Here is a 27,686-nt window from a genome sequence, read left to right as displayed (position 1 = left end):
GACCTCTCACTCTGCTCCCTGCAAGGACACACCACACACACACACACACACACACACACACACACACACACACCCTGCAGGCATTCCATACCTGCAGGTCATTGTCTGTTCTAGAAATTGCCAGTGGTGATGCCAGGTGAAGCAGTGGTGCCAGGGCAGTGAGAGATGAGGGGGCACAGCAAAGGCAAGATCCATGGGGATTTGCCAAGGGGCGGGGACTGTCCCAGGTTGTTGTCAGTCCTCAAGAGTGTACTCCCAGGGAAGACTTCTGCGGCCCCAGTGCTCAGGGACAGGCAGGGTTTGCTGTAAAACCAATGACAGCAGGCAAAGAGCTGAAGCCTCTGTTAGTGGCTTCAGCTGAGGACTGTAAATGCAAGACTCTCTGGGTCTGCTTAATGCATGCCAGGGAGGAGTGACTAATTCAGAAGTTCAAGTCCCAGCTTTGCCATGACCTCAGAGTACCCTCAAGCACTGCAGGCCTCAGTTTCCCATCTGTAAAATGAGAGTTACACAAGATAGAATCGAAGGTCCTTTTTTGTCCTAGTGTGAGTTCTTTTGTTCCCCTGAGCGCATACATTCATGGGCCCACAAAGATCCTTGTGTTACATATGTGAACTGCTCTATAGGACATCCATGTAACTGTGTCCTGGGGCACATGAGGAGTCACTGGGTTGTACTGTGTGTGTGTGTGTGTGTGTGTGTGTGTGTGTGTGTGTGTGCTGAGTGGGAGGGGAGACCCCAGAACAATATCCTCCCCCCATCCCTCTTCAATAGGCGGAAGCCACTGGCTTCCTCCCTTTCCTGCCTCCTGTGTGCTGGCAAGACTGAGGACCGAGAAAAGAGGGGATGGAAAAATCGGCCCAAAGAACAGTCTCCAGGTCTGTCTTTACCACACCCTCCCCCCACCTCTAGACCCCAATCCTGGGCCTTCTAGGCCACACCCATCCCCAGCCTGTGGAGATCACACTGGGGGGCCTAGGGGCCCTGAAGCAGGATAAGTCCTTCCCACCCCTCTCCCCGGCCACCCCTCCCACCCAAGCCATCTCATTTCCTCTTCCTCCCCAGCACCAACACTCACTGACTAGCACAGGCTGAGCAGCCAGACCCAGAGTCACTGACCGTGGGCCCAGCTTGTCCTGGTGGCCTGGTCAGCCTCCAGAGTATGGTCTGGCTGGGGCCCCCTTTGCTGCTCCCCATCGTCTTCCTGGCTTCTCATGTTGGTAAGTCTTCCCCAAGCCATGACGCACCCAGCCCCCCAAGGCCCTGATTCTACCCCAGCAAACTCTATCATCACTGTCAACAATTTCATCCATATTGTAATCAGCTAGAAAGTGGGATTGAGGCCAGGGAAACCTAGAAAATAGGATCAGGCACTAGAAATCACTGCAGCCTGGGGCTAAAAGAGAGGAGGAGAAGGGAGGGTTGGGAGGGGAGGGGTGGGGAAGGGCAGGGCCATTAACTGTGTTGGATCTTAAGATTTGTGGGGAACAGCAGGGCCTACAAAATTTTCAGTGAGTGATCATATGGTCCTTGTGTTGCATTCATTTAATTATTCACTTGACAAACATTCATCAAGAACCAACAATATTCCAGGGGCTGTGCTAAGTGGTGGGCAGCCTCCAGAGCTGCACAGTGATTAACTGATGCCGACCTCCTACGGCTGTTATGGGGTTTAAATGAAGTCATTTACGCAGAGCGATTGGCACAATGTGTGGCACTTGGTAGGGGCTTCTGAATAAGTGTGCTGGCCAGAGAACGCAGAGGCTGTCTTTGAGTGGTTCACAGTCTAGAAGCTAAACACAGGCATAAGGAGCTCCAGAGTAGCGCTTGCTCTGCCTCCGGCAATAGATAAAAAGGGGGTCATGAAAGACTTCACTGAGACCAGCGGTCTTCATTCCAGGCAGCCAGCAATAGATGCAAGTCTCAGAGGCATGGAAGAACCTGGGAGAGGAGGTTCCTAAAGGGAGCACAGCAGGAGGGACAGCATGTGAGCAGCAAGGGGCTCAAGAGCTTGCACTTTACCCTGAGGGCAACAGGGGCCATGGAAGGTGGCAGGCTAGAGAGACACCGGGTCTTAGCTGGATCGCTTTTGGAGGACGTGTTGAGAAAGTAGGGGTGTAGCTATTGGGATTGTCAAAGTGAGTAAGGGTGAGGGCTAAGCAAGGATGGGCTTGGAGATGGGGATAAAGTCAAGAGGCTTTGAGGAGACAGGATTTGCAGAATTTTGTGACTGATTAGGGCAGACAGTATAATGCTTAAAGGTGTGGACTTGAGAGTCAGACAACCTGGTTCTGCCAGTTACTAATATTATGACCTTGGGCAAGTACTTCTCTGAGTCTTCCTTCCCTGGCTATAAAATTGGGGTAATAACACCTACCTCCCCAGACAGTTAGTATAAAACGAGAGAACATAGGTAAAGTGCCTGGCGTACAATTGACCTCCAATAAACATTAATTATTATGACAGTAGGAGTATAAGATGACTTCAAAGTTTGTGTCTCAGGTGGCTGGTGCCATCCGCTGAGTCGGGGAGCACTGAAAAGTAGCAGGTTTGCCCAGGCCGGGTAGCTCAGTTGGAGGGTCACCTCGTACTCCAGAAGGTTGTGCATTCGATTCGTGGTCAGGGCACATACCTAGGTTTCGGGTTATATCCCTAGTTGGGGCACATACAGGAGTTAATTGATCAATGTTTCTCTCTCACATTGATGTTTCTCTCTCTCTCTCTCTCTCTCTCTCTCCCTCTCTTTCTCAAATCAATTATTATAATATAAACATATATATATATATATATCTAATCTCCTTGGGTGAGGATTAAAAATATATATATTTACACACACACACAAAAGAAGACGTAGGTTTGAGGAAGGGTGATGGACAAGCAGGCCCAAGCTGAGAGGCTGTCCCAGGGTTATTGACTCAGAGGTGACATTGAAGCCAAAAAAAGAGAGAATTGCCCTAGCCAGTTTGGCTCAGGGGATAGAGCGTCAGCCTACGGACTGAAAGGTCCCAGGTTTGATTCCAGGTCAAGGGCACATGCCTGGGTTGAGGGCTCAATCCCCAGTGGGGGTTGTGCAGAAGGCAGCCAATCATTGATTCTCTCTCATCATTGATGTTTCTATCTCTCTCCCTCTCCCTTCCTCTCTGAAATCAATAAAAATATATTAAAAACAACAACAAAGAATGAGCTGCTCAAGGAAGCCTGTAGAATAATTATCACCCTCCTCTGTAAATGGAAAGACATCAACTTCACTGAAGGGTGTGAGGATTCCTTGGAAATCAGATGCTTGGCACATGGCAGGAGGTCATGAAATGCTAGCTTCATTTACCCCTGGTAGACTTAGGAAGAACATTAGTGGATAAGCTAAGAGGCATTTAAACTAATTACTTGGCAGTTAGCAGGCAGGGACAGAGAAGGAGGGGCTCGGAAAGGTATGGGGTCATGGGGCTGAGAGTCTGGGCTCCACATAGTCAGGCCTGGACTCTGGCTCTACTTGGTTTCCTCCACTCTCTGCCTTACATTGCATGCCCCAGCCGCACTGAATTTGGACATTGCCCTATCCGTACCATAATATTTTTCATTCCATGTCTTTACTCAGGCTGTGCCCTCTGCCTAGAATACCCTTTCCTACTACTGACCTCCCCTTTCGCTATTCTCCTCACCCTTCTATGTCCTCCTGCTCAGCTTTAAGATCCTCCAGGGAGGTCTCCATCTCCCAGAAAGCATCTCTTCATCCCCTGCAATGGGTCAGGCACCCATCGTCTGTGCTTTCCTGCAAGGCGCCCTGCATTTGACAGGTGTGTCCATGTCTGTTCTCCAGCAAGGCTGGGAGTTCTACGCAAGGCAAAGACCTGGGGCCCACCTGTGTCTCTGCACGTTGGCCGGCGCCTGCCCCAGCCTGGCCTCTGTCTCTGGCTTTTTGCTGGGCCCACAGTTCTCTTCCTTTCTGCCCCTCAACCACCTGGCTGCAGAACCCAGCCTTTCCGGCCTTAAATCCCAGCACTGCAAACATGTCTAGATTTCTCCCAGCACTCTCTTCTCCTTGGCGCTCCCAGCCTGCACATTCCGAGTGGGGGGCAGGGAGAGTGTAGTGGGGGCAGGGAGAGTGTAGTGGGGGGCAGGGAGAGTGTAGTGGGGGCAGGGAGAGTGTAGTGGGGGCAGGGAGAGTGTAGTGGGGGCAGGGAGAGCGGCTCCCTTGGCAGAGCAGTTTGAGAGACAGGTCAGGAAAAGGGGACTGACAGGGAATGAAAAGGAAAGGGAGACAGGGAGCCTAGATCATTCTGGCCAAAGCTGGGCTGCAACGGGAAGCCATCTGGCAGGAGAAGGAAGGGGCTTTGTTTTTGTTTTTGCTCTTTTAGGATGAAAAGGCTGAAGGGAAAGGGGTCGGTGCACCCGGAAGGGTCAGGAAGGGCTGGGGACGGAAATGCCTGCTCAAGTGCAGAGCCTGGAGGTGGGGAGGAGGGGGCGGGGAGGGCGGGCGGTTGGGACCCCGTCAGATCCCAGGACTGCTGTCCCTTCCCAGGTGCAGCAGTGGACCTGACGCTGCTGGCCGACCTGCGCCGCTTGGAGCCGCACCGGTTCTACCTGACCTGTGTGTCTGGGGAGGTCGGCGCTGGCAGGGGCTCGGATGCCTGGGGCCAGGCCTTGCTGCTGGAGAAGGACGACCGCATCGTGCGCACGCCCCGGCCCCGGCCCCCGCCGCAGCTGGCCCGCAACGGCTCGCAGCGGATCACGCTGCACGGCTTCTCCAAGCCCTCCGACCTGGTGGGCGTCTTCTCCTGCGTGGGCGGCTCGGGGGCCCGGCGCACCAGCGTCCTTTACGTGCACAACAGCCCTGGGGGTGAGTCTGGCTCCCTGTCAGGAGGGAGAGGAAGGGCTGCCCTTGACCTCTGACCGTACCCTCCATCCACCCCGCAGCCCAGCTGCTCCCCGACAAAGTCACACACACGGTGAATAAAGGGGACACGGCTGTGCTTTCCGCGCGTGTGCTCAAGGAGAAGCAGACAGACGTGATCTGGAAGAGCAACGGTAAGGGGAGCATTTGAGCTGGTTGGGCAGGTAAACCCATAGATCTGATGACACCCCAACACCTCCATGGCCATAGGCATCCCCATAGATCTGATACCCCAACACCTCCATGGCCATGGGCATCCCCAACTTTGGCCCCTTACTTATCCGTCACTCCCATGTACCTGTTACCCCTGGCCAATCTCCAGGGCCCCCATATGTCCTGGACCAGGTCCATGAAAGCACCTGCATCCATCTCTAGCTCCGAGCTGTCCTCCTGCACCCAGAGGATGGGTGGCATCATAGTCACCTGCCTACTCCCCTGTCACCCCCAAATTAGCGTTATGTTAAACCCTCCCCATCTGACTCTCCCCTAGGAGCTAGCAGGTACAGAGCCCAGCTGGCAGGGAGCAGCAGCCCCCTGAGGAAGAAAACTGGTAACCAAGTCCTAGCACAGGGAAAGTCTAGATCTGTCCGGAGGTGTGCCGGGGCCTGGCCACACCTGGGGAGCTCAGCCATCCCAGGGGAGGAAACTGTTTCCCTCTATGGTCCCAGAGACCCTCAGACCCACAAACTTTTGACTGCCTTTTGGGTCCCTGGACTCCTGAGGTCAAGGGGTTTGCCTCCTGAGCTCCAAGCCCTCTGAAGTGATGTGGATAGTCAGGTAGACCTGGGCTCCCTAGAGTCTCCATTCAGTCCTCAGCAAAGAGCCAAGCAGGGCATGGGGCAGGCACAATTGTCTAATATTAGAGTCTGCAGGTCCTGGAGGGAGACCTCCGGAGAGAAATCCCAGAGTAGAAAACACCTGAACTGTGCCCTAAAGGAGGAATGGGAATTGGCCAGACAAAGAAAGAGGGAGAGCAAAGGTAGGAAGAGAAACCAGCAGTTCAGGAATTCAGGAATGTTAGGAGTCAGGCAGGCTGTGGAGAGGTATGGGGCCTGTGGGCTGTGCAGTAGCCAAAGGGTGAAGAAAATGATGTGCTAGGGCATTGGATGTGGCCCTGAGGGCCGTGGAGAACTACTGAAGAGGTTAAGCAGGGAGCTGCAGAGGGCTTTGTTGCAGAAAAACACACACTGGCTGCTGAGTAGAGGGCAGATGGGAAAGGGGGAGACAGGAAGTAGAGGCCGACCACTTAGGAGGCTATGGAAAGTGGGCACCAGGATGGCAGGTGGCAGGAGGCCTGGAGAGAAGAGGGCGCTTTTGGAGGTGAGAGGAGACAGACTGAGCAGGACTGTGATTTACTGAGTGCTTGGTGGATATGATGAGAGGATGCTCCCCAGCTTTCTGGCTTTTGGGTGCAAACACTTTGTGCTTTCCCCCAGGTGGGATCACAGTGCATAATGCACATTGATTCGGCCTGAGCAGAGATGAACAGAGGGAGGGACACCAGCTCTCACGTGGTACTGAGGCCCCTGACCCGCTTATGCCCCTCAGGATCCTACTTCTATACCCTGGACTGGCATGAGGCCCAGGATGGGCGGTTCCTACTGCAGCTCCCAAATGCACAGCCACCAATGAGCGGCATCTACAGTGCCACCTACCTGGAAGCCAGCCCCCTGGGCAGTGCCTTCTTTCGGCTCATCGTGCGGGGTTAGGGGCTGGGGGCAGGGGCGGTGGCTGGTGTGGGAGGTTGGGAGCCCTGCGGGTACTTCCTGTGGGTCCCCGGGCTGCCCCACCCCTCGGCAGCAGTGCTCAGGTAGGTGAGGGTCACCTGCTGAAAGCACACTCCTCCAGGCTGTGGGCCAGGGCGCTGGGGACCAGGCTGTACCAAGGAATGCCCAGGCTGCCTACATGGAGGTGTCTGCCATGACCAGGATGGCGAGTGTGTATGCCCCCCTGGATTCACTGGCACCCGCTGCGAGAAGGGTAAGGAGGAGGGGGAGCTAGGACCTAGGTAGGAGGGGATGCCTGGCTGGGGGAAGAAAGACCCCTGAACCATGGGGATGGAGCTGGAAGAATGAGAGAGTACCAAGTATGTCCCGGAGCCTGGGACCTACCAGAAACCTCTACACCACATGTCCTCTTTCCAGCCTGCAGAGAGGGCCGTTTCGGGCAGAGCTGCCAGGAGCAGTGCCCAAGTGCATCAGGCTGCCGGGGCCTTACCTTCTGCCTCCCAGACCCCTACGGCTGTTCTTGTGGATCTGGCTGGAGAGGAAGCCAGTGCCAGGAAGGTATGCACTAACCCACTCTCCGCAGCCCCTGATCCAGGTTGGCACGAGGTTGGCCTGAACCCTTTACTCTGGCCCTGACCTGCACACCACGCCCTCACAGTCCCCTGCTCACCTGACCAGTGCCCTCCCCCAGCCCAGCCTGTCATTACCCAGGCCCAGCCGTGCTTTTGTTGCCCCCTGACCTGTGCCCTCTAACATACCCTTTCTGTTTCCAGCCTGTGCCCCTGGTCATTTTGGGGCTGATTGCAGCCTCCAGTGCCAGTGTCAGAATGGCGGCACTTGTGACCGCTTCAGTGGCTGTGTCTGCCCCCCCGGATGGCATGGAGTGCACTGTGAGAAGTCAGGTATGAGCACAGGGGTCTCAGATCCTTCAAGATAAGCCAGCCTTCACCAGACACATCGCCCTGTTAATGCTCTAAGTCCTGCCCTCAGGGAGCTCATGGTCTGGGAGCAGTTCTCACCACCCAGTCTGTACCATCCATATAGAGATGAGCAGAAGCCCAGAGTGAGTGGTAGGCCAGGCGGTCAGAGAGGGCTTCTTGGAAGAGGTGACATCTGAGATGGAATCTGAAGGACAAAAGAGAGATGGCTGGGCAAAGAGCATGGACAAAAGCTTGGGTGCCAGGAGAGTGGAGTAAGGGGAGGCTGGGTAGTGGTCAGAAGAGGTCACATCTTCGGGACCTCGAATGGCAGGCAATAGTTTGCACTTAATTTGATAGGGACAGGAAGTAATTGTTGAAGAGGCACAAGGTCGTCAGATTTGTGTTTAAGAAAAGACCCCAGCTGCTGGGAGACCCCAGATGATCTGTGCAGGGCCCGTGTTCTAGTCATGAGGCTGAGGCTGTGAAGGCCCTGGTTTTGGTATGAAAGGATCTTAGGAGGCGGTGGGTGCAAGAGATAGACTCTGCGGCCGATCAGAGGGCCTTAGAGGACTCACACGGGACGTTGCTGGCTTTCAGGCTTGAGTGAGTGACTGAGCAGATGGCAGTGCCTCCACTGAGATGCATGACACAGGATGAAGGGCACTTTGGCGGTCATGTGTCTACCCCTGTGATGGCTCCAGGATAAGTGTGCTTTGTCTCCCCAGACCGGATCCCCCAGATCCTAGATGTGGCCTCAGAACTAGAGTTCAACTTTGGGACGATGCCCCGTATCAACTGTGCAGCTGCTGGAAACCCCTTCCCAGTACCAGGCAACATGGAGCTCCGCAAGCCAGACGGCACCGTCCTCCTGGTCAGCCCCCCATCCCAACCCAGGGCCCCTGGCCGCCAGCCTTACCGTTGGTCCCTCAGATCTCTGACCCCTTAAGGCTTTCTGCCAGCTCTGCCCACTGGCCTGAGGAAGGCTCAAATGGGGTCTAGCTGATTGTCGAGGGGCTGCCTCCTGGCCTCTGTCCCCTCATCAGTCGAGACAGATGTGTATCTGCCACATGGATATACATTGTCTTTGGTTTGTCCCCTTCCCCTGTCTCTCTCAGTCTACCAAGGCCATTGTGGAGCCAGATAGGACTACAGCTGAGTTTGAGGTGCCGAGTTTGGCTCTTGGGGACAGTGGACTCTGGGAATGCCGCGTGTCCACGTCTGGTGGTCAAGACAGCCGGCGCTTCAAGGTCAACGTCAAAGGTCAGTGATGTCCATGGAGGATGGGCGGCAGGCAGAGTAGGCACTAGCTGGTGCTGCTCAGACTGGGCATCGTAGCAGGAAGGGCAAGTGCATCTAAGGTCACAGCCCAGGCAAAGAAGGAGGCATATGGTCAACCAGAGATCTAGGCTGGACAGTGTCAGAGTGGGAGTACCACTCGGTCCCATCTGGAAAGGACATCCTGTGCCCCCAAAATGGGACACCCCCTGGCCTCACCCAGCTTCCTGCCTGGCCATACTTGCCCTCTCCACCTCCCACAGACACACAGCGGCCTTTACCTCTGCCTCTGGGATGCTACTTCGCCCTCTGACCCACACCGTAGGGCACTCCTGTCAGGAGAGGGTGACCTGCTCAACTTCCCAGAGGTGAAATGAGGAGGGAGCTGCCAGTGCCAAGGACCGCTCAGAACAGAGCATGCCCACCTGGTCCAGGTGTTCCTTCACCTTCTCCAGCACCATAGCCTTGACCATTCACACCCCCTGCCACCTCTTGGTTCTTCTTTCCCTCTGATCCCCGCACTCCCTCCTCCCCACGGAAGTCCAGACTTCTTTCTCAGTTCCCCCTCCCACTCTTCCCACTTGCTCACCATCCCCCTCCCACCACTCTGCAGCTCCCCACCACCAGGAAATATTAGCATGGCCCTAGGGCTCCACCTCCAGCCTTTCTCTTCTCACTTCCCCCAGGCTTTGTACCCAGACAATTTAGGTTCTAATCCTCCTTCTACAAATTCCTAGCTTCATCGCCTTAAGCAGGTTACTTAGCCCCTCATAGCTTGTTTCTCTCTGTAACGTGAAGATAACAGCGCTCACTTGACAGGGTTGCTATGAAGAGTAAATTAAATGATGCACTTAAACATGTATCATAGTGCTAGATCCTTGTGCCCATGCTGCCCAGGGGGGCAGAACTCTGTCATCCTTGGGCCCTGGCCACTCCGGTCATCTGTTGAAGTTGGCCTCCCCAGTCCAGATCCAAACCGAGACCCCAGGTGTCTTTGTTGGCCAGAGTCCTCTCATGTTTCTGAGGACTGGGTGGGCTTTCTGGGCCATGCCTTACCCTGCGTCTCCTGGCAGTACCCCCGGTGCCCCTGACTGCTCCTGGGCTCCTGGCCAAGCAGAGCCGCCAGCTTGTGGTGTCCCCGCTGGTCTCCTACTCTGGGGACGGACCCATTACCTCTGTCCGCCTGCACTACCGGCCCCAGGAGAGCACCAGGGCCTGGTCCTCCATTGTGGGTGAGTGGGGAGAGAGCTGGGGTGGCACAGCGGTATTGGGTAAGAATGAGGGGAGAATGAGAGGAGGGAGAGTGGCATGAGGGGAAGAAAGGGCTGAAGGGAGAATGGTGGCTTCTGGAAACGACCGAATGATGTATGTTATTGCATCCCCTCCTCAGTGGACCCCAGTGAGAATGTGACCTTAATGAACCTCAGGCCGAAGACAGGATACAATGTCCGTGTGCAGCTGAGCCGACCAGGGGAAGGCGGGGAGGGGGCCTGGGGGCCTCCCACCCTCATGACCACAGACTGTCCTGGTGAGAGGCCAAGAGTCATCCTTTCCTGTCCCATAGGGATTACTATCCCGTGCTCTCAGGGGCTGTCAATCTCATCACCCCCCCTGGGCCCCTGCCTTTCCCACTGGAGGTTGTCCCACCCTGCCCCCTGAGGATCCCTGCACTGTCCAGCCCCAAGGACTCACTAGACAGTTCTGACCCCTGACCTCTGGCCCCAGAGCCCTCGTTGCAGCCATGGCTGGAGGGCTGGCAAGTGGAGGGCCCTGACCGGTTGCGAGTGAGCTGGTCCTTACCCTCGGTGCCTGGGCCACTGGTGGGCGATGGTTTCCTGCTGCGCCTGTGGGACGGGGCACGGAGACAGGAGCGGCGGGAGAACGTCTCATCCCCCCAGGCCCGCACCACTCTCCTGACGGGACTCACGCCTGGCACCCACTACCAGCTGGATGTGCGGCTCTACCACTGCACCCTCCTGGGCCCTGCCTCGCCCCCCGCACGCGTGCTTCTGCCCCTCAGCGGTATGCTCGAGAAGGGGAGAAGGGCTCAGAGTGAGGACAGGGGACACATGAGACCCAAAAGGACATGGGAGGTTACAAGACCTGGATGGATGTGGAGGAAACTCAGGGCACATGGAAAACATGGGCATAGGAGGACCTACAACATCAAGCATACATGGACATGGGGAGGACATGGGACAGGGGCAACACAGGGCATAGGGGGACATGAGGAGGACCTAGGACTCCTGGTATGTAAGGAGAATAAGGGGAAGCAGAAGCTCAAGGGTGAAGGAGATCATAAGGAGAGGAAGTCAGCCCAAGAGGGAAGGAGGAGGTTGGCAGGGTAGCTCCCATTCTGGGGTGCTCAGAGGGGACACCACTAGAGCGGATGACCTATCTGACCCACAGCTCCATAACTTGGTCCTGTCTGAGCCCTGCCTTTCCATCCTCATCTCTTCAGGACCCCCAGCGCCCCGACATCTCCATGCTCGGGCCCTTTCAGACTCTGAGATCCAGCTCACATGGCAGCGCCCAGAGGCTTCGGCTGGGCCTATATCCAAGTACATTGTGGAGGTGCAGGTGGCTGGAGGCTCAGGAGACCCACTGTGGATGGATGTGGACAGGCCCGAGGAGACAAGCACCATTGTTCGCGGCCTCAATGCCAGCACACGCTACCTCTTCCGTGTGCGGGCCAGTGTCCAGGGTCCCGGTGACTGGAGCAAGATGGTAGAAGAGTCTACCCTGGGCAACGGTGAGAGAGCAGGACCCATGGGGACTTCCAGGCCGTGGGGTCAGACTCAGTAATCCCTCCCTCCACATGAACCTCTGCCTTGGAGCTAGGGCATCCCAGGCCCTTCCCAACAAGTGACACAAGTCCTGGTACTGGGGACCCTGGGCCTTCCCTTCTTATGACCTTCTATCTTAGTGCTGGGAAAATCATGTTACCCCAGTCACCCACGGGCCCTAGGCCTGACATCCCTGATCCCTCCCTGATACTTGGATCTCTGACCTCTCCCTCCCCATGAGCACTGCCTCTGTCCCTCTGACCCCATGGTGGCCTCTTGGTTTCCTGACCCAGGGGTCCCCATGATCTGCCCATCTTATTATGTCCAGGGCTGCAGAGCCAGGGCCCAGTCCAAGAGATCCGGGCAGCAAAAGAGGGCCTAGATCAACAGCTGATCCTGGCTGTGGTGGGCTCCATGTCTGCCACATGCCTCACCATCCTGGCTGCCCTCTTAACCCTGGTGTGCATCCGCAGAAGCTGCCTGCACCGCAGACGCACCTTCACATACCAGTCAGGATCGGTCAGTCACCTACCTGTCCCAGCTTTGGGGCACATGCATGCAGACCCTATGTATATATGTTTCTACCTATGTACAGACAAGTACTTGTACACCCGAGCATGTGTGTGTGTGTGTGTGTGTGTGTGTGTGTGTGTGTGTGTATTTGTTGCAGGTATAAAACTATACCTAATGACACTTAAGGGCATAAAATACCCATTTCTTTATTTCTCTAAAACTGAACTCAGCTTATGAGCTATTAGTGGTGAAACATTTGCTATTAGTGGTGAAACATTGCTATTAGTGGTGAAACATTTCATATTCCTAATTCAAAATAACTTGGTCATGTCTATATTTCACTATGGTCATTTCAGGATTCGCCCCCTTCTCCATGGGGGTGATCTAAGCCTATGTAGCATGGTGATATCGTGGAGGGGCACCCGAGCTTCATGCTGGCCTCTGTCCTGACAAGCCCTCCCCAGCTCTGGAGCCGGCTTCCATCTGCATACAGCTGTGGCTGATGGTCTCAGCCCTTCTCTGGCCTCCTGCCAACAGACTACTCATTCTATGAACCACTCATCCTGTCCTCCATCTTTCAAATCCCAGGGCTTCCATGGGAAGACTTAAGGACTCTGGGGTGCTTCCCTGTACTCTGCAGGTGACAACATATCCTATGACCCTCAGACCCATTGTTACTACCCTTTATACAGCTGTTTCTACCACCATAGACTTGTGCTGGGCCTGCAGCCTCACCCATCGCTCCTTGGGAAAGGAAACACAAACCTCCACTCTTCCTGGCTTCCCTGCACACCTGTCTGAGTTTTCTGTAGTCCTTAGGAGTGAGGGTAGGGTGCTAGCTCATCTTAAAGGAACATGTCTGCTCATCTTGTCACCTCCTCCATTTCTCACCTGCTCCCACCTCTCTCTCTCTCCTTGGTTCTGTCTCCTCTGAGATCTTTGCCACTGTTGCAACTTATGACCTGAAGTCTGCCCTTTTTCCTCCACGCCTGGGCTCTTGATATTTACAACCAAGCTTTGGCATTTCAAAAAAAGACCCTCTTCTCTCTCAAGGGCTGATCCTTGTGATAGAAAGCCTAGTGTCCAAAGCTATTGTCTCTGCCATGCTTTAAAAACTCCTTTCAGAGATTCAATTGGCTTCTTTGTTCAGGCTGTGTGGGCCCTTCCTCTTCGGTCAGTGTGCACCAAAAGCCGTCACTGCTATAGTGGGGAGGGTAATGGGTACAAATATTGGGAAAAGGAGGTAGGAAAGCAGCTTTTAACATATATGTTATGTTAACATATACCAAGATATACCCCTGCTACATGTGCCTGTGTGGGTGTGTGCCATGAGTGTGTGCCATGTGTGCATGCACATGTATATCCCCATGAGCACTGCCTCTGTCCCTCTGCTTGTGCTCCTCCATGTGCACATGTCCGTGGGGACCTCTGCATGGATGCACCTGCATACGGTACCACCGCTAGAAAAATGCATGTGCACACTGGTGTGTGCGTTCAGCTGTCCGTGTCTCATGCAAATCAGTGTGACCAATGTCCCCACCTCTTCCCCATCAAGCTCGGAGCCCCCCATTATGGCTGTCTTAGCACCTCTTCCAGTTCTCATATTGGCAGCTAACCTTGTCCTATTCTACTGTTTCTTTTTTCTGCTGTCAGCCTTGCCCAGGTGGTCCAGCTCCTACTCAGATGGGGGCAATGGACATTCCTCTTTGTTATGGTCTTTCTATTTTTAGGCCCCAGGGTAGTTATGGGTGAATGCCAAGTGGGTGGATGGTGATGACTCTGCTTCTACTGCTATGGAGAAGAAAGCTCCTCCACTGGCTTAGAGCTAGGAATGTGCTCAGTAAATGAAACCTAACCCTGGCCAGTGTGGCTCAGGTGGTTGGGAGGCACCAAAGGCTTGCTGGTTTGATTCCCAGTCAGGGTACATGCTGGGGTTGTGGGCTCTGACCCCAGTAGAGGGCATGCAGGAGGCAGATGATCGATGTCTCACTCTCACATCAATATTTCTCTCTCTCTCTAAGAATCAATGTAAAAAATAATTAAATAAGGAAGGAAGGAAGGAAGGAAGGAAGGAAGGAAGGAAGGAAGGAAGGAAGGAAGGAAGGAAGGACCCTAGCCCACTGCCCTAGGCTGGAGTCCTCTCCAGGGCATCCTTGGAGACAAGCCTGGTTGTGAGATCAGCTCACTGCTTCCCATCACAACTCATTCCAATTCCTTTCTATTTCAAATGTTAGATATATCATCCTCCCATTGATTTAGATTGTGGTTTCTAGTGACTTTGCCTATTCCTTGTTCTTTCAGTGCCCCACACACCTGACCCCCAGGCTACAGCCTCTCTCAATGGACATCTGTCCACCCAATGGCCCACCCATGGCTCCATCTCCTATGACTGCCTCAGTATGTTCTCTGCTGTGTGTGTGTCCCTAGCTGGCCACTAGATGCCCTCTGTCTGGGTCTCCATTAGCTAACCACTCTTTGTCTATCAGTGCCTCTTGCTGACCCCATGTCTCTTGCATGGACTGTCTGCCCATTTGTCCCATCCTATGAAGGGTGAGGAGACCATCCTGCAGTTCAGCTCAGGCACGTTGACGCTGACCCGGCGACCAAAACCACAGCCTGAGCCGCTGAGTTATCCGGTGCTGGAGTGGGAGGACATCACCTTTGAGGACCTCATCGGGGAGGGGAACTTTGGCCAGGTCATCCGGGCCATGATCAAGAAGGACGGGCTCAAGATGAACGCAGCGATCAAGATGCTGAAAGGTCTGCTGGGAGTGATCTTTGACCCCACACCCCACTCCTGACCCTCTCCTTTGTCCTACCGATCTCAGGCCCCATCTTGCTCCCTCTGGTAACTGACCTCAGCCCTTACCAGCTCATGCCCTTTCTCCAGAATTATTTCTGGCTAAAGTGATACTGGATTCTTTACACAGAATACGCCTCTGAAAATGACCATCGTGACTTTGCGGGAGAACTGGAAGTTCTGTGCAAATTGGGGCATCACCCCAATATCATCAACCTCTTAGGAGCCTGTGAGAACCGAGGTGAGCCCCCATCTTATCACCTACCCCTTCTTCGAAACCCCCATTATCAGCCATCACCTCCTCCACATCAGTACCTTGCTGGGAGCTTCAGGTTACCTAATCATCACTATTCATTCTCCTTCATGCCTTATGCTCCCTGTCTACTATTGTTGGGTACTTGCTGCCACCAGCTTGCCTGTATATAAACTCCCACCATGTATCTCCCCACCTCCCAGGTTACTTGTATATTGCTATCGAATATGCTCCCTATGGAAACTTGCTAGATTTTCTGCGGAAAAGCCGGGTCCTGGAAACAGACCCAGTTTTTGCCCGAGAACATGGAACAGCCTCCACCCTCAGCTCCCGGCAGCTGCTACGTTTTGCCAGTGATGCTGCCAATGGCATGCAGTACCTGAGTGAGAAGCAGGTATGTGTGTGTGTGAGTGTGAGTGCAGGGAGGGAAGGTGTGCTCGAGGGAAGAAGGGGGCCTATGGGCTGACCTCAGGAGATAAAATAAGCAGGCTCTGATTGGATGTGGGATTGAGGAATTGAGAAAAGGATATGACCCCAAGGTGCTGGCCTGGGGAGTGGGTGAGAGGACAGGATGAGAAAGCAGGTCTGGAGGAGTTATTGCATTTGAAGCATTTGAGGAACATTTTTAAAAATATATTTTTATTGATTTCAGAGAGGAAAGAGACAGAGAGAAAAACATCAATGATGAGAATCATTGATCGGCTGCCTCCTGCATGCCCCCCACCGGGGATCAAGCCAACAACCTGGGCATGTGCCCCTGACCGGAATAGAACCTGGGACCCTTCAGTCCGCAGGCCAATGCTCTATCCACTGAGCCAAACCAGCTAGGGCTTGAGGAACATCTTGATAGAGGTATTGAGTTAGCAGTTGTAGAGACCAGCCTAGAACTCAGGAGAGAGGCCTGGGCTGGAGACAACAATCTGGAAACTGTCACCATTAGTTGGTGATGCTAATAGTAAGGGAGGGAGGGAGACCGATCAGGAGAAGGTAAAGGAGGAGCAGAGCGTAGAGGCTGTAACACAAATCCAAGGATACCCTGCTTGAATGAAAGAAGAGAGGAACATCAGTAGTAGGGGGGACATGAGACTGAGGGAAGGCATTTTAAACGTAGTAAAGTTCTGAGCATCTTCGAAAGCAGAGGGACACAGCACAGAGGGAGGAGTTGATGGATAGAGATCTCTGAGGAACGTGGAGGGTTGAGTGGAGACTTGGAACTCAAGAGAAAGGGTCAATTTGGGAAGAGAAGGGCCTTCCCCACCCTCATCAATTAAGGAGAGAAAGGTAGAACCATGCAAAGAGGGGAAATACCCACCATTGCCCCAGGAAGAGGGATACACCTGAGCTTGGCCGTGGACATATCACAGAAAGGAAGGGATGACAGCAGACAGCACCGTGATTTTTCTCAGGCAGGAGTTGTTCCAGGAGAAGACCTGGGTGGGTGGGAAGAAGGGTAAGGGCTACTAAAGGCCCTGAGGGTGGCCATGAAAACTGGCTATGGGGTAGGACCCCTCACTGGCCCAGGAGTCCTGGGCTTACTCATTCCCAGTCTTCCCTGACTTCTCACTGTGCCTCCAGTTCATCCACAGGGACCTGGCTGCCCGAAATGTGCTGGTCGGAGAGAACCTGGCCTCCAAGATTGCCGACTTCGGCCTTTCTCGAGGGGAGGAGGTCTATGTGAAGAAGACAATGGTAAGTCTCAGTCCTCCCTCAGGTTCCATGCCGGGTCCTGCTCCCCAGAGCCCTCTAAACAGGCCCTTTCTCCTCACCCAACCCCTCAAACCCACTCTCTCCCAGGGGCGGCTCCCTGTGCGCTGGATGGCCATTGAGTCCCTGAACTACAGCGTCTATACCACCAAGAGTGATGTGTGAGTGTGGGGTAGGAAGGGGTAGGAGGGCTTGGTCTCCCAAGGTTGCACACAGGCATAACCTGGACACATTTCATACATGTCTCAGGTAGTCCAAGGCATGACTTGGCTGCCCCTAGGCTGTGTTCCACATGTGGCACAGGTGTGATGCAGGTGTATCTTGGGTATACCTTGGCGATGTCCAGCATCTTAGTGGGAAGGTAGGGGACCTAGTTGGAAGGAAATTTTATCTTAGAAGGTGTTTCAGGGGTAGGATTGGAGTAGGGTAGTTTAGGGCAATGTTTGTGTAAGAGACAGGGGGATGTCTTAGAGAGGTTTGGGGGTGCTGGTGGATAATGCCCAGGTCAATGGGGAGAGACCATTCAAGAATGTTCTTACCTTCCTCTCTAAAGGGCAGGGTCATCCCCATATGAGGGCCTAACCAGAACATGACCCCAAAGACTCCTTCTCTGTGCTCCCCACCTCCAGACAATTATCCTGGCACACTCTTCCCCTCTCACTGGGAAAACTAATCTGTCCAACCCTCCAGCCACGGCTCTGCCTATTTGCTCCAAGCCCTGGCCTGCCCGGCTCACTGTCCACCACATGACCACTCCTCTGACCATCACTTGCCTACTTCCTTCTTCTGTTTCCAAACCCCCTACATTCCCTCCCCCGACTAAAACTCCTACCCTGGCCTCACCTGGCTCTCACATACACAGAGGTTGTTACACTATAAGAGCCGGTTAAGAGCAAGGGCTTTGGAGTCAGATTACGAGGGTCTGAATCCCAGTTCTGCTACTTACTCCTTGTGTGACCTTGAGCAAGCCAGCTAGCCTCTCATTGCCTCAGTGTTGCCATCTATAAAATGGGGATAAGGACAGTACCTACGTCATAGGGTTGGTGTGAGGGTTAAATGTATTAACATATACATTAAATGATCAGTGCCTGGCCCATAGTAAATGTGCGATAAAAATGTTAGCTATGATTACATTGAGCCTGGGCGGAACCATGAAGGAATTTCAATGGAGCAGAGACCACAGCTGGCCAAGGCCAATACTCACAGAATAGACACATGCAGAGGCTGGGATGGGCTACAAACCTGGGGTAGATAGACACTAAAATGCTGGCCCCAGGGCCTAAAGGTAACTAAGTGCATCCTCCTCATTTCAGCTGGTCCTTTGGGGTCCTCCTCTGGGAGATCGTGAGCCTGGGTGAGTCCCACACCCCCCTCCCCCAGGGTGCCCCACCTTACCCTTCTGGGGCCCTGGGCTGAGGAAGCTTTGTCCCCTCCTGCAGGGGGCACACCCTACTGTGGCATGACCTGTGCTGAGCTCTATGAGAAGCTGCCTCAGGGCTACCGCATGGAGCAGCCTCGGAACTGTGATGATGAAGTGTGAGTTGCCTCAGCCTCGAGCCTTGTGACCCCATCGCCCCAGTTGGCCCAACCCCTCATCTCAGTAATGTCCCATCTGCAGGTACGAACTGATGCGTCAGTGCTGGCGAGACCGCCCATACGAGCGACCCCCCTTTGCCCAGATTGCGCTGCAGCTGGGCCGAATGCTGGAAGCTAGGAAGGTGAGGAGGCGGGGTAATGAGGACTAGTGCTCACCAGGCTCACAGGACTGCCCTTGCATAGGAGCCAGCATCAGCCTCTGGGTGCCCGTCCTCACCACTAGTTGCCACCACAGCTAGACCAGGCCCCCTTTCCAGCTTTCAATAGGTTGGACATTAGGTCCTTCTAAACTTTTCCAAGGCCACTACTAGCCCCAGCAGCAAATCCCTCTCCAGGTCCAGGTCCCAGACTGCTTGCCTGTCCTTCTCTGCTGATGCCATCAGCCCATTCTCATCTAGGACACCGCTCCTCACCCGTCACAGAGCCAGAGTGCAATGCATGGATGGTCAGCTGAGAATATGGATGGATGAATGGATGAATGGTACAGGAAATGAATGAATAGAATTAGTGGATAGATGATATATTCACATGATATAATCATATAAATAAACACAAAGTTAAATAACTGAATCTTATAACCATGTAAATATACAAATTATCAAATAAATATAAATGAAGAAATAGATCACAATTAATGTAAAACATTTGTAAACGCAAAGAGTTCTTCATATGAATTAATGACTAAATAACAATAGGAATTAGTAAAGTATCTTAAGAATTAAGGAATGATCAAAATAACCATGTAAATAGGTAAATTGTCAAAAATAGCTTTATAAATAAATGAATAAGTGAATGAATGAATGAACTGAATGAATAAATGAGCAAAAAATTCATTGGATGAGTGTATGAAAAAACTAACAACTGTGTCAAGGGCCTCTCACCTGAGCCTCCAACTGTGGTGTAATGCCCTGCTGTTTGGGGCTAGTGGGGGATTCCTGAGTCTCCAGAACAAACCAAAGTCTTTTCAGATACCCCAACCACATGGAAGTCAGGGACTTCCAGGCCCCCATCCCTGGCCCCCACTAAATTTGCTCTGCTCCCCAGGCTTATGTGAACATGTCGCTGTTTGAGAATTTCACTTACGCGGGCATCGACGCTACAGCTGAGGAGGCCTGAGCTGCTGTCCAGGCAGAACCTGGCTCTGCTGGTCAGAGCAAACCGCTCTCCAACCTGTGACTTCTGGTCCTTGTAGCCTCTGACCTGAGCTGCCTCAAGGATTTTTTTTTTTTAACTTAAGGAAGACAAGAGGGGATCCAGGGAAGGGGTGGGTTTAGGGGAATTGGGTCCTCATCCTTTGAAGTTGCTCCCCTGCCCCCTGCATATCTCTTACAGCTGCCTTCACATCCTTCCTCCTAGTTCGCCTGCTCCACATATGTGCTCCTCTCCTACTCCCCACACTCAAACCTCTACTTCTGCTCCTCCACCCAAGCCAGCACTCGCATCACTAACATGCCCTATTCAGCTGCTCCCCACTCCTGGCCTTGTAATCAGAAAAAAATAAATGCTCTGAGAAGCTCCATCCAATGTGTTCCTTTTACTGCTGGCCAATCCCAGGGAAAAGTTGAACCAAAGACAGAGAAACTAGACTTTCCAGGAAAAGAAACACTGTTGTAGATCTGGTCCCCCTGTTGGGATTGCTTCTCCATGATGGGAGGTGTTCTGGAAGAACTATTTCACACCTATACCACCCCTACATCCTGGCCATATGAGAAGTCCAGTTTTCCCCTGATCTCTTCGCTACTCTCCTGCCCTATCACCAACATGTCTCCCTGTATCTCTAGGTAGCTGCCAGCCTAGCATTCTTTGCTCTGTCCAAACAGTCCATGCCAGGGTCAGCTGCAGCCCAGCCTCAGCTCAAACTGACATCTCAGCACCAGACAGATTCTGGCCTGTCTGGAGCTCCCATTTTTCTTTATGTCTCTAGGCAGCCTTTCCTGGCTTGGTAGCCACCTGACTGCCCAGCATATGGGCCCCAAAAGAGGAAGGCATTTTCAGCCAGCCATCGTAGAATTCCTATGCCTCCCTCGGGGCCTCCAAGTGTGTTGGGAGGTGCTCCCTGTCCTGAAAGCTAGTCCATGTCCTACTCCATGCCATGTGGCCTTCAGGCTTGCCTATCCTTTTGGTTTCTCACTGCTGGCCTCTCACTGGTCCTTAGGAAACAACACTTGTCTTGCTTCACACATTTTTTTTTTTCAGTGAATCAGATGAAATCAAAGAATGCATAACATGGTATGATGTTATAATTAAGAGCACAGATTCTGGAATCACACAGACCCATGTCTAAGTCCTTGCTATATCATTATCTGTGTGAAATTGGTCAAGTTGCTTAACCTCTCTGAAAAATGGGGTAATAGCTACCTGACTATTGTTAGCACTAAATGAGATCACACGGGCACAGTTTCCACAGCACTGGGCCTGGTACATAGTGCTCAATATCAGCAGATAATACATACAAGTGCAGGAAGATAAATGAGTTGGGGTAGGGGTCATCAGCATCTGTGTTCCAAAAAGACCTGAATGGCTGGCGTGTGGAGCTGAATTTAAGAAGAAGAAATTAACTGGAGTAAATGGAAAGCTATGCAGGATGAGAGAGATGGGATTTGCTAACGTTAAATTTCATTTCAGATACACTGCAGGGATATTGCCAGGTCCAGGATGTGGGGATTACAAAGTTGTCCCTGATGGGGACCAATAAACAAAGATGCCCCTGTGGGGAGACAGATATGTAAACAAACAAAAAAATAGAAGAGTATGCTATAAGAGAGGGAGGGTACCTGGGTAGCACATGTAGGAAGGAGATGGGGTCAGGAAAGCTTTTCCAGAGAAAGTGACATTTTAATATGGGCCACGAAGAAGAAGTAGGGGCTCACCCGAGGAAAAGATCCTGGCAGGGGAAACAGCACCTGTGACATGTGTGTGTTCAGGAGCTGCAAAGAGTTCCATGTGGCTGGAATAAGGGGAGAACATAGCTCTGTGAGGGTAATGAACCCAGAGAGGTGTCAGGGGCCAGCCTGTGCTGGACCCTATAGGCCTGATCCCGGGTAGGGGGTGTGCGGGAGGCAGCCCATCAATGTTTCTCTTTCTCTTTCTCCTCTCCCTCTCCCTCCCTCTTCTCTGTAAAAATAAATGAAAACATTTAAATCTTAAAAAAAAAAAAGCCCTAGCCAGTTTGGCTCAGTGAATAGAGTATCAGCCTGCAGACTGAAAGGTCTCTGGTTCCTTTCCAGTCAAGGGCACATGCCCAGGTTGCGGGCTCGATCCCCAGTAGGGTCATGCAGAAGGCAGCCAATCAATGATTCTCTCTCATCATTGATGTTTCTATCACTCCCTCTCCCTTCCTCTCTGAAATCAATTAAATATATATATTATATATATATATATATATATATTACTATGCTAAGTGAAAGAAGCTAGTAACAAATGCCCACATATTATATTTGTATGATCTGGAACTTATATGAAGTGTCCAGAATAGGTGAATCTGCTGCTTTAGGGCTGAGACAAAGATGGGGAGATAGGAGGGCAAGAGCTAAAAACTATGGATTTCTTTTTGAGTTGATAAAAAAGTCTAAAATTGGTGTTGTATATATATGTGAATATATTAAAAACTACTGAATTATACACTTTAAATGAGTGAATTATCTATAATAATAAAAGTGTAATATGCAAATCGACCGAATGGCCAAATAGCAGAACAACCTCTGGACAATCACGCTATGACATGCACTGGCACCAAGCCAGCCAAGGCGGGTGCAATGCGATTGGCTGGGGGGCGGGGGCCGCCATCGCCCCACCATCGCCCCACAGAGGGAGGCCCAGGCCACCAGCCAGTGATCAATCGGTCTGGGTCGGGGGGGGGCTCCACGATGGGGGGCTCTGCAGAACCGGGGAACCAGGGGTGTGTGGCAGTGGATGCAGGCAGTGCCAGGCCAAGCCTGGTGCGGGTGGGGGTGGCGAGGCTGCGAAGCCCAGGACACGAAGCCGGCAGCCAGGGGAAGGAAGGCCTGCCCTTGAACAAATTTTGTGCATCGGGCCTCTAGTATCTCAATAAAGCTATTAAAGAAAGACAGAGTGAAGGCAAGGAGATCAGTGCAGGTGAGAAATGATGGTATGGTGGTGAACTGGAAGAAATACATGGGTTAAAAAATGGACAGAGGTTGAATATGGGAATGGAAGGAAAAGATAGAGTCTATCTAGGTTTACTGCCAAGTTTCTGTTTAGATAACTGGGTTGATGGAGATGCCAGTCACTAAAAGAGCAAAAACAGCTAATACTTATATGGCACTTGATTGCCAGGCACTGTTCCAAGCACTTAGCCTGTATTAATTCCTTCAATCTTCAACAACATTAGGTAGGTACTATTATTAGATAGGTATTATTATTATCATTCCCATTTTATAGAAGAGAAATAGGCTCAGAGAGGCTAAGTGACTCAGCCAACGTCTGACAACTAGTAAATGGCAGAGCTGGGATTCAAACCTAGATATTCTGACTTCAGAGTCCCTCTCTTAGCCATAGTGTTATGCTACTTCTCTGGTACAGTGAAAAGGGTTCAGATTGGGGTATACCTAGGCTAAGGGCAGGACCCAAGGGGCACCCTCTCCCAACAGAAGATTCCCACATTTCCACTGTAGCACCATCGCACTCACAGCCTCACTACAAACAAGGCAGCAAACTGCAGGTACAGAGCTACATACTCTGCCTCACGTGACCACACCAGCCTAGCTTAAGTTCTCACTGCTTCTCTCTACAGCTATATATTTTTTAAAACATATTTCTTTATTGATTTCAGAGAGGAAGGGAGAGGGGTAGAGAGAAACATCAATGAGAGAGAATCATTGATCGGCTGCCTCCTGCACGCCCCCTATTGGGGATCGAGCCCACAACCCGGGCATGTGCCCCCGGCCGGAATCGAACCTGGGACCCTTCAGTCCGCAGGCCCACACTCTATCCACTGAGCCAAACCGGCTAGGGCTACAGCTATATTTTCACAGGCAATGGTCTGGGTCAGGCAGGGGGGTTGGAGCAATAGACCAGTCCATCAGCACAAACTTGTTTCCAGAGAAATGATGGAAAAGAGGAGGAAAGGCCAAGACACATCTCTCAAAGGCTCATTAGGCAGGCAGCTGGGGGAGGCGAACCTGAGCACGATGTCCAAGGCGCCTCACTGCAGCCAGTCCTGGCCCAAAAAAGGGAACTCCCATCAGTCAGCCCTGAGTCATTCCCTCTCAGCCCCCAAGGAAGGAGTGATTTCCTGCATGGCCCTCTGGGCAGCTCAGGCTCCTCCTATGGGCTGTGCATCCTCTTATCTCACTCCCAGCCCTCTCCCTGGTGGGGCAGACCAACCAGAGTTTGGCTGGAGTAGGCTGGTCCTCATGTTTCCTCAACAGGAAACATGGATTCGGGATTCAGAGAGAGCCTGGCAGCTCAGTAACAGCAGCTCAGAAACCAGGAAGTCTCATGGAGAATGAAAGATGGAGGGCTGACCAAACTGAGTCCCCTGCAGCTCTCTCGCTTGGGGTCATTGCTAGCCATCTACTGGTCCTTTTCCCATTTACTTAAATTAAGTCTCTTTGGATGCCTATTTTGAACTTAGCCTCATACTGTGGGAGAGACTCATGCCAGGCCCTGTGCTAAGCACATAATGTTAAATCAATGCATAACATGGAGGAATCAGAGGTCCTAGTCAGGGTGTCTATGTAGTAAAGAACAGACTTTGGAGTCAAACAGACCTGAATTCAAATCTCAGCTCTGTTCCTTAGTAATGTCTTTAGACAACCCATTTAATCCATCACAGCCTCTATTTTCTCTTCTATAAAGTAAGGAAAAGGGCACCTAATAGAGTCATTGTGTGGTGAAATGAGACATGCAAGTGTTTATTAATGGTAGCTGGTAGGATAATGGTAGGATAGGAAATCAGGAAGGAAGAGCCTAGCTTTTACCCCAGGAGGAGTGAATTAAAATGACAATCTCCATTTGTTTAGCTAAGGTGGAGACAGCATGGCTGTTTATGTATGAAAGCACCCCAACAAAGGCACAAAAATTTTGAGGGGACACAGAGGAAGGACAGATTGTAAGTATGCAACCCAAATGTCCTCAAGGCAGCCTTTGGAGTAGCCGTTTCCATTTATATTCAATTAGAACAGCTCAGTCCCTATTCCACATTCTCAGGGAAGTCCACACCCTCCCCTGTTTTTACTAAGACTCTGCAAGGGTTTACATCCTCATGATCACCCCTCAACCTGAATCCCTGCTTTTCCTAAATTCTTTTTATTTTATTTTATTTTATTTTATTATTATTGACAGTACTACAGATGTCCCCTATTTCCCCCCTCCACCTAGCCCTAGCCCCACCTCAGGCCTTCCCCACACTTTTGTTTGTGTCCATGTGCTATGCATCTATAATAATGAAAGTGTAATATGCTAATAAGATAGGGCAGCCGAACAACCTTCTGGACATCCTTCCAGATGACCTTCTGGATGAAGCCGGGGCTGTGAGGGCCAAGGCAAGCTACTGAGCCCCTTGCATGAATTTTGTGCATCAGGCCTCTAGTGTATGCATATATGTTCCCCTCTGAGATCTGTCAGTCTGTTCCATGTATCCATGCCTCTTGCTAAATTCTTTAATTTAATAAATCTTTATTGTTCAGATTATTACAAATGTTCCTCTTTTTTCCCCCATAGCTCCCCTCCACCTGGTTCCCACCACACACTCTGCCCTTACCCACCCCCCGTGTCCTCATCCATAGGTGTACGATTTTTGTCTAGTCTCTTCCCGCACCCCCCACACACCTTTCCCCGCCGAGAATTGTCAGTCCACTCCCTTTCTATGCCCCTGATTCTATTATATTCACCAGTTTATTCTGTTCATCAGATTTTTTTATTCACTTGATTTTTAGATTCACTTGTTGATAGATATGTATTTGTTGTTCATAATTTTTATCTTTACCTTTTTCTTCTTCTTCCTCTTCTTAAAGAATACCTTTCAGCATTTCATATAATATTGGTTTGGTGGTGATGAACTCCTTTAGCTTTTTCTTATCTGTGAAGCTCTTTATCTGACCTTCAATTCTGAATGATAGCTTTGCTGGGTAGAGTAATCCTGGTTGTAGGTTCTTGCTATTCATCACTTTGAATATTTCTTGCCACTCCCTTCTGGCCTGCATAGTTTCTGTTGAGAAATCCGCTGACAGTCGTATGGGTACTCCCTTGTAGGTAACTAACTGTTTTTCTCTTGCTGCTTTTAATATTCTCTCTTTATCTTTTGCTCTTGGCATTTTAATTATGATGTGTCTTGGTGTGATCCTCTTTGGATTCCTTTTGTTTGGGGTTCTGTGTGCTTCCTGGACTTGTAAGTCTATTTCTTTCACCAGGTGGGGGAAGTTTTCAGTCATTATTTCTTCAAATAGGTTTTCAGTATCTTGTTCTCTCTCTTCTTCTGGCACCCCCATAATTCAGATGTTGGTACACTTGAAGTTGTCCCAGAGGCTCCTTAAACTATCTTCATATTTTTGGATTCTTTTGGCTTTTTGCTTTTCCAGTTGAGTGTTTTTTGCTTCTTTGTATTTCAAATCTTTGACTTGATTCCTGCGATCCTCTAGTCTGCTGTTAGATCTCTGTATAATATTTTTTATTTCAGTCAGTGTATGCTTAATTTCTAGTTGGTCCTTTTTCATATCTTCGAGGGTCTCGCTAAATTTATCGGCCTTTTCTAGAAAATTCTTGAAAAACCTTATAACCGTGATTTTGAACTCTATATCCAGTCATTTGCTTTCCTCCATTTCTTTCATTTGTGATCTGTTTCTTTGTCTCTGCATTTTGGCTGCTTCCCTGAGTTGGTAGAGTGGCTTTGTGTGCTAGGTGTCCTATAGGGTCCAGTGGCTCAGCCTCCCCAGTTACCTGAGGTGGACACTCTTGGTGCACCCCTTTGTGGGCTGTGTGCACAGTCTTGTTGTAGTTAAGCCTTGATTGTTGTTGGTATCACTGGGAGGAATTGACCTCCAGGCCAATTGGCTGTGAGGATCAGCTGTGTCTATGCTGGGAGAACTTCTGTGTGGAGATACCCTTATGGGAGAAGACTTGCAAAAGCTTCTGTGCTCAGCTTGGATGGGGCAGAGTCTCAGGGCGGAGTAGACAGCATTGGTTTCCTGTCAGCCCTGCCCTAATAGGTCCCTGTGTCTCAGTGTCCCGTGGTAATCACTGCAAGCACCTCTGAGAGAAAGCCGCCCTCGAGTTCTGCCCGCTACCAGACAGTCCAGTTTCTCCCCGAATGAGTCTGGGTCCCCAGAGTCTCACCCGGAACTGGAGTTCAGTGCAGTCGGGAGCTTTTGTCTCCCTCCCGCTTGAGAAAGCCAGCCACGTACTCAGTTGCCTGCCCTCTTCGCGCATGCGCACCTCGGTACCTCTGCCTTCCACAGTTCCTCTGAGTCTCAGTGTGCTTTTCTCTTTCCTGACAGTCCAGCTTCTCCCCGAATGAGTCTGGGTCCCCAGAGTCTCACCTGGAACTGGAGTTCAGCGCAGTCGGGAGCTTTTGTCTCCCTCCCGCTTGAGAAAGCCAGCCGCGCACTCAGTTGCCAGTCCTCTCCGTGTGCGCGTGTTTAGTACCTCTGCCTCCTACAGCTCCTCTGAGTCTCAGTGTGCTTTTCTCTTTCCTTCTAGTTGTAGAATTTCCACTCAGCCAGCCTTCCTGTGGTTCTGGATGATGTTCGTTTTGTCTTTTAGTTGTAGTTTTGAAATTGTTGTGCGAGGCAGCAGTTTAGGTGTTTACCTATGCCGCCATCTTGGTTTCTCTCACCTCTTGCTAAATTCTTGATCACTAAGTTGCTCACGTTCCATAGCTGCCATCCTCTCTCAACTCCACAGGTATCAGAAAAAATATTTCTCCCTGTTCCCAAATCACCATGACTATCAGGTACTGTGTATAGGACACTTTTACTGAATGTCTGGGGTATTCATGGGGAAGCTAAGCATTCACAGAAGAGGGTGTAAAGTTAAAACTGAATGTTAGGCATCACTGGTGTAAAATTCTCCCCCAACAGTCCTCCTACTGGAATTTCTCTCTAGTGAAGCTTCTTCTTCTCAGGTTGCTGTCATTTACTAGCCCTCCTCTTTCTAGGGAGTTAGCACAGAACATGACAAAAGTTCCATCAATTTCATATTCAACAAATGTACTAGTAGCTCTGTAACACCTTCCTATCGAGGTCATGCCTAAAGGCTCATCA

General features: G+C 51.4%; 1 protein-coding gene across 1 annotated transcript; it reads left to right on the top strand.

Moving 5' to 3' along the window:
* Positions 1-841: 841 nt before the first annotated feature.
* TIE1 (tyrosine kinase with immunoglobulin like and EGF like domains 1) lies at positions 842-20,292 on the top strand. The gene is made up of 24 exons (XM_008151260.3): positions 842-878; positions 1,066-1,220; positions 4,520-4,837; positions 4,915-5,025; positions 6,440-6,595; positions 6,740-6,871; positions 7,036-7,176; positions 7,392-7,520; positions 8,264-8,409; positions 8,654-8,798; positions 9,887-10,045; positions 10,204-10,341; positions 10,539-10,835; positions 11,275-11,565; positions 11,928-12,118; positions 14,662-14,872; positions 15,043-15,153; positions 15,369-15,559; positions 16,741-16,854; positions 16,960-17,030; positions 18,183-18,223; positions 18,309-18,405; positions 18,488-18,587; positions 19,510-20,292. Exons 2-24 carry the CDS (start codon positions 1,163-1,165, stop codon positions 19,579-19,581), a joined length of 3,420 nt encoding a protein of 1,139 aa, XP_008149482.2. The 5' UTR covers positions 842-878; positions 1,066-1,162; the 3' UTR covers positions 19,582-20,292.
* The last annotated feature ends 7,394 nt before the right edge of the window (positions 20,293-27,686 follow it).

The sequence above is a fragment of the Eptesicus fuscus genome, chromosome 9, assembly GCF_027574615.1.
Source record: "Eptesicus fuscus isolate TK198812 chromosome 9, DD_ASM_mEF_20220401, whole genome shotgun sequence".
Lineage (NCBI taxonomy): Eukaryota > Metazoa > Chordata > Mammalia > Chiroptera > Vespertilionidae > Eptesicus > Eptesicus fuscus.
This window is presented reverse-complemented; position numbering and strand designations above follow the sequence as displayed.